The following is a 12,550-nucleotide window of genomic DNA, read 5'->3' as shown; positions in this document are numbered from 1 at the left end:
CTGATAAGACATTAAACCAGTATGTATAATACAGATGTCTAAGGAGGATGATATTCCCAGGGCTCTAGGAAGCATACTAATCAGGCTTTAATCAGGAACTCAACATTCAGAGAGAGAGAGAATTAATTCAGAATGGGAGATGAGGAGAGAGAGAAAGAGAGAGAGAAGCACAGGCAGAATTTCAAAAATCTTTCTGAATGAATCTCTTCTTGGTAGGGGGCAAACCCTGAAACCCCCTCACATGAAAGTGTATGCTGCAGTAGACTCTAGGTAGGAAATTTCCTGATAATCTGCGACAAAGAGATGCAGCTGCATACTTCTCTGGGATACAAAACCGGCTTAAACCAACACTGTTTTAGACCTTCTTGGCCTAATAATTTTCAGAGAAACAACCATGCATACAGGGTGACAAGAAGGAGTGAGAAATTCCCTCAAGCAGGCTTCTGAGGCAGACACACCTTAGCAGGTTAGGGGGTCTAGCCTGACAGGATATGTTATGTGCTGGGAAAGGTGGGATTGAGGTGTTTCTGAATTCCCAGCTCTGTACAAATCTATGCTTCTATAAAGTGCCTTTTTCTGAAAAAAAAGAGAGAGAGAAAAGGTTCAAAATGTTACTCATTTAATTACAGTATATAGTTGACAATTCTGAGCTCTTCTCCATTTGTAAAGATGTTGATAGAGAATATAGTCTCTCAGAAGGCAGAACCTAGAGAAATGTGCCCGTAGAGGGATAATATATACTTCCCTTATCTCCTTCCTAATTTTTACAAACTTGGGACCAAACTTTGTCAAACAGTGGGGCAAGGATGGTGACAGAACTACAGGCTCACATACTAAGAAGCAAACACTTGATGCCTAAAATAGATATCCATGAAAAAGAATTACTCACAGTTCACCAGTAACCATTCCAAATTCATGGTTTTAACATATTAGTCAATAGTGATAACATATGTTCTCTTCAAATAGCTTTTCAAAGTCTGCTGTAGTTTTCCCAGTGTTCATAGGCAAGTTAAAACTTACTGATAAGTTTAAACAAAAAGAACCCATAGAAGAGAACTGAGTGGGTTTACATTGTTGAAGAAGCTTTGTGACAACAAATGAAGTGATAGGAACAATTGTTAAGTGAAATAAGGACTCAAGATTAGATACTAGTATTGTATCTATGTTAAATTTCCTGAATTTGGTCACTGTATTGTGGCTATGTAAGAGAATGCCTTTGTTCTTTAGAAATACCCACCAAAGTATTTAGGAAAAGAGGGGTGAAAGAAAGAGAATGATAAAGCAACCTTGGCAAAATGTTAATAGGTGAATCTGGGTGAAGGATACAAAGGAATTTCTTGTACTATTATGTTTTAAATATGTTTGTATTGATTTTAGAGAGAGAAGATGGGAGGAGAGAGAGAGAGAGAGAAACAACTATGTGAGAGAGAAACAACATTCACCTGCCTCCTGCATTCCCCCTACCGGGGATCAAACCTGCAACCCAGGCATGTGCCCTGACCATCGACCTCTTGGTTCATGGATGACACTCAACCAACTGAGCCACACTGGCCGGGGCTCCTGAAACTATTTTTATGATCTTCTATTAATTACCTTGAAATTATTTCAAAATAAAACATTTACAAACACTTAATGAAGTAATTTTAGGTTAATATACTTAACACTATACTTGTAGACATTCAGTTTTCTCCAAGGATTGATTTAACACCAAGAGATCTCTTTTAAAAGATGCATCCTATAGTTAAGTCTTTTTAAATTGTAAGGCCACCTTTAAAAGAAAAGGAATTATTGAAATAATCCATGTCTGTCTCATAACTGATGATTTTTCCAACCATAGGTCATCACTTACATTTGATAATTTGTTTATGTTAATATCAAGTCACTCCTTTGGTATTTTATATTTCTGAATCAGTACACTATTTATATTTGTCTAGAAGAGATTTCTATTACCTTACTTCTTTTGTGTCACACCCAGCAATCGACAGATAGCTGAGCCGAATCTTAGGAAACAGCAATGCAGCTTTAACAAACAGAGTAAATGCTTATAAAAAACAATCAGAGGAGATTACCTGAACTGTTAGTCTCACAAGACAGAATCCTAGAACACTCAAGTTTCTCATCCTACAGAAAGAATTTCCAGGTTAGGTTACAAAACTATAATTAATCACAACAAAATCATTTTCAAAATCCTGTTTTTAAAACATTCCCTGAAGTAAAAAAGCCGTAAAAGGACTATATAAGGAATGAAAAGAAAGGGGAAATTGCAAAAGTAATTTATTAAATGAAGAAACATAAACAACATTTATTAGCATCAATGGCTGCAGAGAAGCAGCCCATAAAACTCACATTCACAATTTACTGGCTGAGAAGTACTGACACATTCACACATAACATTAGCACTAATTTTCCAAGGTGGTTTCCAAGGAAATGCAGCATTTTCCCATTTACAAGGCTGAAAAGATTAAACCCACATTCAGTTAAAGTGGAGCAGGATCTCAAGCACTCAAGTTGTAAATTACCAAAAGAGACTATCATGTCCCTTATGAAAGATGATAAGATACAAAAATGATACTCATCTGCCATCAAAAACAATTTCTCAGGTTGCAGTGGGCCTTTTCACTCCAAGAACTGTGTGAGAATTTTTGTAAGTAACTAATGGTAAGAGATGGGCAAGGGCTGAGTTTTCTCCAAAAGTAAAGGCAATTTACACTTGCCCTTCCATAAGGCCAAATGCCAACATATTTACTAGAGACACTCATGTGGATGATGTTGTTTCTTTTCTAACAGTAAAAAAACAATAATAACCTGTTTATGGATTTGAATAACTATAATAAAACTCCTTCAATATACATGGCACTTTAAAAATATTTTCAAATCATTTTCACATCTATAACTAATTTGATCTTTTCAACAACCTTGTGAGGTAGGCTGGGCAAGTATATCATCCAAATTTGGTAGATAAGGAAATTGAGGCATAAAGCAGTTGCAGGGCTTAACAGGGAGATGCCAATCTCTATACTGCACTGTCTCCAGTAATGAAGAAAGTCTAAATATGTTTGAAGATCTTATTTCAATATGTTTTGGGGAAATGCTTCACTTCTAACCAGCGAAATCATAATAATTCAATTGGAGCAGCTGTCATGACAAGTTGTGGCATATAATTAATTAAACAAAGCATTGAGAGTTTTTAAAATTGGAATTCTAACTGAAAACCACATTTTAACTCTCAACATGTGAGGGAATTTGCTGGTTTGTTTGTTTTAGGTCAACCTAGATCTGCAGTATGAACTATAATTTTACCATTTCAGTTCACCATGACAAATTTTCACCATACAGAAAAAAAATTAGTGGTTTCTCTCCCCCAAAATGAATGGACACACATGGCCCCAAAGCAAGGGTATCTGTATATAAGGCTTAAAGATGACAAATTGTCCAATTTAGTTACCAAACCTCTTTGTCCTTATATAAGTGGCTTATAATTGGGCTTTGGGAATCTGACAGGCCATCACTGTTAGTTTGATTTGAGGTCACTCAAAATGCTTACCTATTTTCTACATTGAAATGATTTAAAATGTATTTGAAGACAAGCTTCCAAACCAAGGCTGGGAAGTACCAGTCTTTCCATCCCTGTCTAATTCTGACAACTATTCCTGCTCAAACTAATCATTTTTAACTTGTCCCCTCACAGTCTGGCCATTAGAATCTGGATGGGTCAGAAAGTTCAGCCAAGTATTTAGACTGTCAACCCTGATTGACCTATAATGTCCAGCCTACTTAATGACAGGCCACCTGCTTCTAGGTATTTCATTATCAAGGTTCTTATGGTGGGCATTAAATCCAGGCATTTTCCCAAGACAACTAAGGATATCCTACACAATTCTTTTATGAAGCAAATAGGATTCAGAAATTATACTGAAGATCGGAGAGTATAGAACAGCCGTGGGCAAACTACGGCCCGCGGGCCGGATCCAGCCCATTTGAAATGAATAAAACTAAAAAAAAAAACAAAACAAAACAAAAAAAAACCGTACCCTTTTATGTAATGATGTTTACTTTGAATTTATATTAGTTCACACAAACACTCCATCCATGCTTTTGTTCCGGCCCTCCGGTCCAGTTTAAGAATCCATTGTGGCCCTCGAGTCAAAAAGTTTGCCCACCCCTGGTATAGAAGGAAAAAATTGGAGATCTTGTACAAATTAAATAATAATAACACCAAATCAAAATGCATTCAGTTAAAGACAAATATCTTCTGGTCATTTCATCACTTTCTATAATTTAAGTTTCTGAAGTCAACATCTAACTTGGGGGGAGAAAAGCAAACCTTTTTCCTTCAACTAATAAAAAATGAAATGTCCTATATACCTGCGTAGATGAAAGATTTCTGTAGAGTTTTCTAGAAAAACTTAACCAAAATAACTTTTTTTTTAACCTAACCAAAGTACATCTTGTCTTCAACTTTCCTAATAGGCAAGGAAGAAGCGAAGTAAAGACTATGAGTTTTATTTTCTTCTTTTTTAAGAAGGCAAATCATAGCAAATTCTACTAGAAATTCCCCAGAATTGTAGGACAGGACTAAACCTTGAAGAGGTTTAAGCCTACCTTCTTGCTGATTCACATCTTCAACCTTCCCAAGAAGTTAAGAATTCTGCTTACAAAAGCCTACATAATTTTGATGTTTTAACAACCCTCTTGTTCCAGAACTTCAACATATTGAAGGAACACATAACTTTCCTAAAATTCTAGGGCTTCCATAATGAAATTTAGAATTCAATGTTGTATCCATGGATCTTTGGGTATAAAGTCTCCAAATCTAGACTTTTAAATCAATTAGAGATAGCAGACCAAGGTGGCTACAGTTGGTTATATAAAAAGAGCCCTAATGAAATGAAAATGAAACACCTGTCTATTCAAAAATGAAACTTGAACAGCCCTCTCTGAAAACTCTGACAGTAATGATGTTGCCAATGGCAAAACACAGTCACTTTATCTGATCATCAAGCCAGCTCTTGGATAAAAACTATGCTCAGGGATAATAAAACATTAGGCTACACAGACTAGAAGTCTAGAAAACTAGAAAATAAGAAAGCCCCTGTCCTCATTATACCTGATAAATCTAACCAGCTCAACTCAGATATCATGAGTACTTTGTCAGTGAAAAACACACACCCACACCCACACACATACACAGTAATGCCTGGGTGAACATGGTCGACTGTGAATGGTGGTGCCTTAGACTGCTCCTCTAACCCTCAGAAGTTTCCCTGGCTTCTCTCCATAGTTCTCACACACCCAAGTGTTCTCTAAATGGGAGCAACTCACAAGGAGGTGAGAGCTAACTTCCTGCTTTGTTTACTGTGTGGGGCTCATCACTTGTATGAAGAACAGTAATCAACCCAAAAAACAATATGTCTTTGGCCCAAGAGACTCAGGTCCTATTAAGCCGAGCAGAGATCATCAGCATTCAAGATCTGGCTAGGCATAGAACTTATTTTACTACTAGAAGGTGTTTCATCTCTGTCTCCGGATGACCTTACATCTGTCTTTCCCACAGAATCTGAGGATTTCTGCCACCGGCAGTGACAGCAAATACATTTTAGCCACCGCTGAAAGCTTTCAGAAACACTGGAGGAAAAGAGCTTTTTGCAAGGGTGGAAGAACTGATAGAATACCAGCATGAATAGAATGGCTGTGCAATACCCAATGAGCAACTTCAAAATCAACAGAGGTGCACACACATACATATAGATGTCAGTCTTGTAAAGATACCACATAAGGAGGAGGAAGGCGTTCTCAATGAATCTCAGCATGTAGTACACCAGTAGCCGATACCAGTTCTGAGACTTGCTGATAAGGTCGGGGCTGTTGATTTTCAGCTGCACAGCTGACCAGCAAAACATGTTGATACCGGCATAAAGTAAGGTGAGGAAGCACAGCACGATGGTGGTGCCCACTCGACTGAGGGCCTTCTCGATGTTCTCAGGAAATGGGGAACCACTGCACCAGAAGAGGATCCAGGGGTATAAGAAGAAGCTGAAGAAGTTGATGAGTATTACCAGTACCACCCAGGCCTTTAGGACAGAGGTAAAGAGGACCAGGACAATGACTCGAGTGGCAATCTCAAAGCTCCTCCAGAGAAAGATGCAGACATAGGCCAGAGGCTTCACTTTTACATCATACTCATCATACTTGATCTTGATGGCTAGGATGTTGCAGCGCAAGGCTCCATACACAATGGACAATAGGGATAGTAACATGCAGACACCTGAGGAAAGATGAGAAAGAGCATTGTCAAGTCTCACCTCCACCAAGAATCCTACTATGGCAGACATGCGTCAGCCCTCTACTCATGGTGATAGCTAATAATGTTCCCTTTACTGGCTGTCTTCTCTTTCTTGTTTCCTTTCTTTTTTCCCATGCTCTTTCCACCTTCCACCAAACATACATGCACTCAAATCCTTGTCTTGGAGTCTACTTCTGGGTTAACTCAAACTAAAACACCTTTCTGACCCCGTTGCTCTGCCTGAATCCATAGAGCCCATTACATGGTGTGTTTTGCTTCTTCAATTGGCTTACAAGTTCCAGAGGAGTCAAGAGTGGCAATGTCTGATATTTCTTCTTGATCTCAACATATGCCAGTAGAAGGTACACAACAGAAGGAGCTCAATAATAAATAGCTCTAGCTGCAGGACTTTTTATATTTACATACTAACTATTCTTTACTTTTCTTTACTCTTCAGTTATATTCTTAAATTCTACAGATTGCTAAAGAAATGAGAACCTCACTGTTACTGAGTCAATCTGCCTTGGGCTGAAAGACCTGTGCTTTAATAAGTCTCAAATCTAAGCTTTATTTTTTTTCTTAAAATGACTTATGGCTAATGGGTTTATCCAGATTTATACAAAGCAGCAGAAGAAGATATGGTTCATCTAAGTGGAGCACCATGCCGTGTTTGATAGCACGACACTGCTGGCTATGAGTTCTACTATCTAAGAAATATGCTGTCAACTCAGGGGCACAAACTGTGAGGTCAAAACATAATCACTTAACACAAGCCTGCCACCAAGTCCAAATACTCAAATAAAGAGGGACAGGACTCAGGGCTTGGAGTTAGGAACCAAGAATCTGGCTCTGGTTTTAGTCTTGTCTTGCCAGGCCACACTGGGGAAATGGCAATCTCTCTGGGTTCTGTTTTCTGATCCATAAAATTAAGGTAACACTTTCCATGCCTGCTTCTTAAAATGCAATGTCATTGTAATATAATTGCCTCTTCCTAAATGTATAACTTTAAATGCATGGGAATAAAGGTTGTCTTTTTTGTTTGTTTGTTTGTTTTTTCTGAATCAATGGGAAAAAAATCTATATTTTGGTGGGCATAAAAACTCTGAAGCCTTGGTACTTATTTGCCTGGGAGAAGCTCAATTTTATGCAAAGCATCAATATTTCTTAGTCTTTGGGACTGATTTAAGTGATCAATATCATTCACTGGAAAGACTGTTGTCTACTAATCAAATTTAAAAGATGGAAATACTATCACAAGAATAGACTGGGAGGTAATTGGACTGAGTTATTTTTGTTGAGAGGCTAATTCAGTAAAATATTGTAAAGTAGTACATATTGTATGCTTACAAATTTCTATACCATAAGAATCTAGTATTGAATCCTTTTCTTTTAGTCCTTATGATTTTCCACTATAAGAAAAATATTTCAAATGCAGATGAGCTAAGTATAAATAATTAAAATGTAAATTATGAATTTATACACATACAGTATTTATATTGTTTATATTTATGGTACTTAAACTCCAAATTATTTATTGCTTTTAGCAATGTAATGACCCAAGCGATTTTTAAGCATCTATCCATTTTTCTTTTATTAGATCAATTATTTCCAAATTATATCTTTTTCTCTATCAAAAGAGTTAAATTATATCTTTTTCTCTATCAAGAGAGTTACTAAATTACTACCCAATTGAAATAATCTTGAAATTACTGACTTAAATTATCACTCCCAGTATTGGTGCTCAATGCAAAACATCACAGATAGAAAGGGGGGCAGTAAGAGATACGCTTGGGAGACAAGAAGCTTGTAGAAAATGTTTGGAATGTACATTTCTACCTGTAGAATTAAGCTGTTATCTAATGAATGGCTAGGATGATGCTCACACAAATATCTACTTATTCAGACTTAAGTGAAAAAAAAAAAGTTCCCCAACTTTATCTTCCAACAGTAAACACAAAAGGGGACCAGTTGACAGACCCACCTATATAAGTGGCACTTCATAGAAGTCTAATATTCCCTAATAATCATATTTTTATTTTCTGTGAGTGTGTGTGTGTAGGTGCATTTTGCTGTTTTCATCTTTTATTAGAATGCAATACATCACTTTAGGTAAAGCTAAAAGGAAGGCTTTGGCAATATTCCAAACCCTTGCCACACTTATAAAACTTCTTTCCACACAATTCCAGCCAAATGAACTCTTTCCAAATGAATTCTCTTCATATTTCACAAATAAATTAATTTGTATTAGGAATGAATTTGCTCATTTCTTGACTTGATACCAAAAACTTAATCTCCATGTTAAGTGATTAAAACAATTTCTTCCCCTGGGTTTCTTAGGAAGAAATTTTAGTTGTAGGACAAAAGGAACACTTTTTCTGTTGCTTTAGGGAGATAATGGAGGCTGCTCCCAAGATGGAAGATGCTAAGTGACTGTTCTCTGTAATGTGACCACTCTCAGTTGGCACTGGATCTTCAATAAAATGACTGAACTTGTGAAATGTTTGGGTGGAATAGATTTTTGAAAAAAAATTGTGAATGGATTCAAGGAAGGAACCGAAGAAGCCTGAAGGGATATGATGTACAGTGGGACTGGGAATTGAAATTTTAACCAGATTTCTAATGGTTCTTTTTGTCTCAACTCAGTAGACAAAGTGTCTGTGTCACTATCTGGAGCCAGAATCACCACTTGTACTATACTCCATCACTGCCTCCTTCTCAAAAATCTTGCTCCATCAATTATCATTTTTCTCTTCTAAACTTTAAACTGTTCCCTCTGTCTTGACTTATTCCTGAGTGTATAAATAAATATACCTAAGTCAGCTGCATCTAAAAAAAAACCCAACTTGGCAAAAATGTACAAAATTGTGGAAGCTGTGTGATAGATACATGGAAATTCATTATAATATCCTCTCAACCTATTTGTATGTTGGAAAATTTCTAAAACAATACTAAAAGGAAGGGAGGGAAGAAGGAAAGAAGGAAGGACAAAGGAAAATGAGGGTAGGAGGGAGGAAGAACCCCTCTCTTCACTCTGCATTTCTTTCTTTCCACTCCATTACTGCACTCTCCTTGACATTTTTCAGTCAACTGTCTGGAGTTATCGTTAATCAAAACACCCACTTTCTAATCCTCAACTCCTTGCAATCTGGATTCTGGTCTTGCACCTACCTGATGTCTCTGCAACATGTGACATTGTTCATTCCCCACCTTCTTGAAATTTTTCCTGTAGAATTGATCATATCATTTTCTTCTAATCATCCTCTCTCTTTGTACCCCTTCTCATTTTGTACCATAGTTTTATTTTCCCCTTCTATCCAAGGGCCTACCAGATAGATATCTCTTCCTAGATCTTAGAGGTGACTAAAAAAACCCACAAAAACAAAACTTGTATTTTCCTGAAAATCTCCTCTTAAATTTCCTCTAGAAGTCCATGATACTACTACTTCAGATCATTCTATCAAAAAATCTATGTTAACTTGAACTTTTCACCTTCCTCTCCTATCACACCGAAACAGATCTCTAAGTGTAGCTCATTGACCAGCAACTCTATCACTGACAGAGTTTGTTAGAAGTGCTCCACCTCAGACCCATTGAGTCAGAATCTGTATTTTATCAAGATTGTCCAGGTGATATATGTGACCATTAAAGTTGGAGAAGTAGTGCTTTAAGCTATTTTCCTCCTTCTATTCTGGTTCTGTCCCTTGATAATTTTCATATGCTTCTTGCCACAGGGTACTAATTCATTTGTTTCTCTACCAACAGCCTTCTTCTCTTTGTCTGCCTGAATAAATCATACTTGTTCTTCAAGTTTCAGTTAAAGTGTTACCTCATCAGTGATGCTTTTCCTCAGCCTTTATTTGATGACATTCATTCAATTGTGCTAAATGCTTCCAAGATTCTCCCAAGCTCAGTTAGCTCACTCTTTTGGGGTCTCACAGGCACCTATGCATACCTTAATTTCATCACTTGATACCTTTGATTTAATGCACTCTCCTAGAGGTTCATGCATATTTTTATCACTATCACAGAACATAATACAGTTACTAGCTCAGAGTAAGTTATGATTTATGTATGTTGAATAAGTGAAGGAGTTAAAAATTGTACAATCTGTGAACTGCCTTTTTTCACCACGGAATGAGATATTTAGGCTCCAAATCTCTCACAGACATAATTGAAGTGAGCAATGGGAACTCTCACAGCCCCTTACCAAAGGATGACTTCTGGGGTTATGGGGTTCCTATGCAAATACATCTGCTTTCATATGCCTTTCTCAATTAAGATGTTACACCTGGGGTGGGGATAGGTTAAAAAGGTAAAGAGGAATAAGAAGTTCAAACTTCCAGTTTTTAAATAAATCATAGGGAATATAGTCAATTATAACAATAACTTTTTACAGTGACAGATGGTTACTATACTTCTTGTGGTGATATCATAAGGTATGTATATATTGAATCACTATGTTGTACACCTGAAATTAATACAATATTATATGTCAACTATACCTTTAAAAAAAGTTGTACCTGTTTCCAACATTTCCTGAGAAGTAGCATCCAAATTAGAAAAAGGGTTTTGAGATTTGTCTTACACTAAAATATTTTATTTAAGGGACATAAGAGGACTGCAAAACAGGATGATGTAGGAATAGTGCAAGATTCTCTGACCACAGGAGTAACTAAGGAATCCAAGTACTGTTTCAGGATGTGGGGACCAATCAGAATTATGTCTGGATTATCTTGGCAGTGTTGTATCTTCCTGGCTAGTTCTTGAGATCACTGTTCTTGCTATATTCCATGGTTTACACCCTGGAGTTATCCTTGACCACTTATTCTAGGACCCAGTGCTCTGTTTTAATTCCAACCCAGGCCCTGATAACTGGTCAGCAAATTGTTAATGAAGACGTTGAGAATGAGAGATATCATCATCACCATGAGCTTGCACCCACATCTGCTACCCTATCTTCCCAGTTGATAGCACAAATACTGCTTTATTTTTTTATTTTAACAGCTTTATTGAGTAATAATTCATATACTATACAATTCACAATTTTAAGTGTACAATTCAATGGGTGTTTTTAAAGTAGATTCAGAGGTATGTACAACCATCACTAGAGTCAACTTTCCTTTTTCTTATTTTTTTATTGAAGTAATATTGGCTAAAAACATTATCTAAATTTCAGGTGCACAGCATTATAATTTAATATCTGTATACTCTATAGGGTGCTAGAGTATAGACCAGGGGTGGGAACATTTTTTCTGCCAAAGGATATTTGGATAATTATAACATCATTTGCAGGCCATACAGAATTATCAACTTAAAAATTAGCCAGCTATATTTGGACAAACATTTAATTAACTCACCCTTAACGCCTTGGCAGGGCCAGACCAAATGATTTCACAAGCCTTATACAGCCCTCGGGACCAAGGTTCCTCACCCCTGATATAGACTATTAAAAGTCTGGTTTCCTTCTCTTCCCTTTACTCATTTTCACACTTCCCCTAGTCCCCTTCCCCTCAGGTAAGCACCATTCTCTTGTCTGTACCTATGAGATGGTTATTATTCTGTTTTGCTGGTTTGTTACTTTTTTGTTTTATATTCCACATATGAGTGAAATAATATTTTTGTACTTTTACATCTGACTTATTTCACTTAGCATAATGTGCTTAAGATCCATCCATATTATTGTAAATGACAATATTTCATCTTTTTATGGCTGAGTAGTATTCTAGTGTGTGTGTGTGTGTGTGTGTGTGTGTGTGTGTGTGTGTGTGATCTGTTTCACTCATCTGTCAATGAACACTTTGTTTCCATATCTTGGCTATTATACACAATGCTTCAACATAAAGGTGCTGCAATAGGGGAACATATATCTTTCCAAATTAGTGTTTTCATTTTCTCCAGATAAATACCCAGAATAGGAAATGCTGGATCATGTGCTGGTTCCTTAAATTTTTTTTAAATCATCACATGAGGATATGTTTCTATTTATTTTAAAGAGAGAGAAAGGAAAAGGGAGAGAGAGAAACATCAATAGGTTACCTCCCATGTACACCCAGACCAGGGATCAAATCCAAAACATGGGTATGCACCCTGACCATGAATTGGAACCTGCAACATTTCAGTGTATGGGATGATGCCCCAACCAAATGAGCCAAACCATCCAGGGCTGGTTCCTCCATTTTCATTTTTTACAATTTATTTTTAAAATTTATTTATTAAGTAGAGGCCCTGATCGGGGCAGGTGGCCGGGGAGGAGACACGGGAGGGACT

At 36.9% G+C, this 12,550-nt stretch overlaps 1 protein-coding gene across 1 annotated transcript; it reads right to left on the bottom strand.

The window, feature by feature from the left end:
* Nucleotides 1-237: 237 nt before the first annotated feature.
* Nucleotides 238-12,229, bottom strand: LOC111823025 (membrane transport protein XK-like). Its single transcript, XM_023743219.1, has 4 exons — nt 12,190-12,229; nt 5,743-6,265; nt 2,070-2,121; nt 238-321 (listed from the first exon to the last, which is right to left on the bottom strand). The coding sequence occupies exons 2-4, from the start codon at nt 6,255-6,257 to the stop codon at nt 238-240; spliced, it is 651 nt and encodes a 216-aa protein (XP_023598987.1). The 5' UTR covers nt 6,258-6,265; nt 12,190-12,229.
* Nucleotides 12,230-12,550: the final 321 nt, after the last annotated feature.

This window comes from Myotis lucifugus, unplaced genomic scaffold, assembly GCF_000147115.1.
Source record: "Myotis lucifugus unplaced genomic scaffold, Myoluc2.0 scaffold_4, whole genome shotgun sequence".
NCBI lineage: Eukaryota > Metazoa > Chordata > Mammalia > Chiroptera > Vespertilionidae > Myotis > Myotis lucifugus.
Note: the sequence above shows the minus strand (reverse complement) of the source record. Positions and strands in the feature narration are given on the sequence as shown.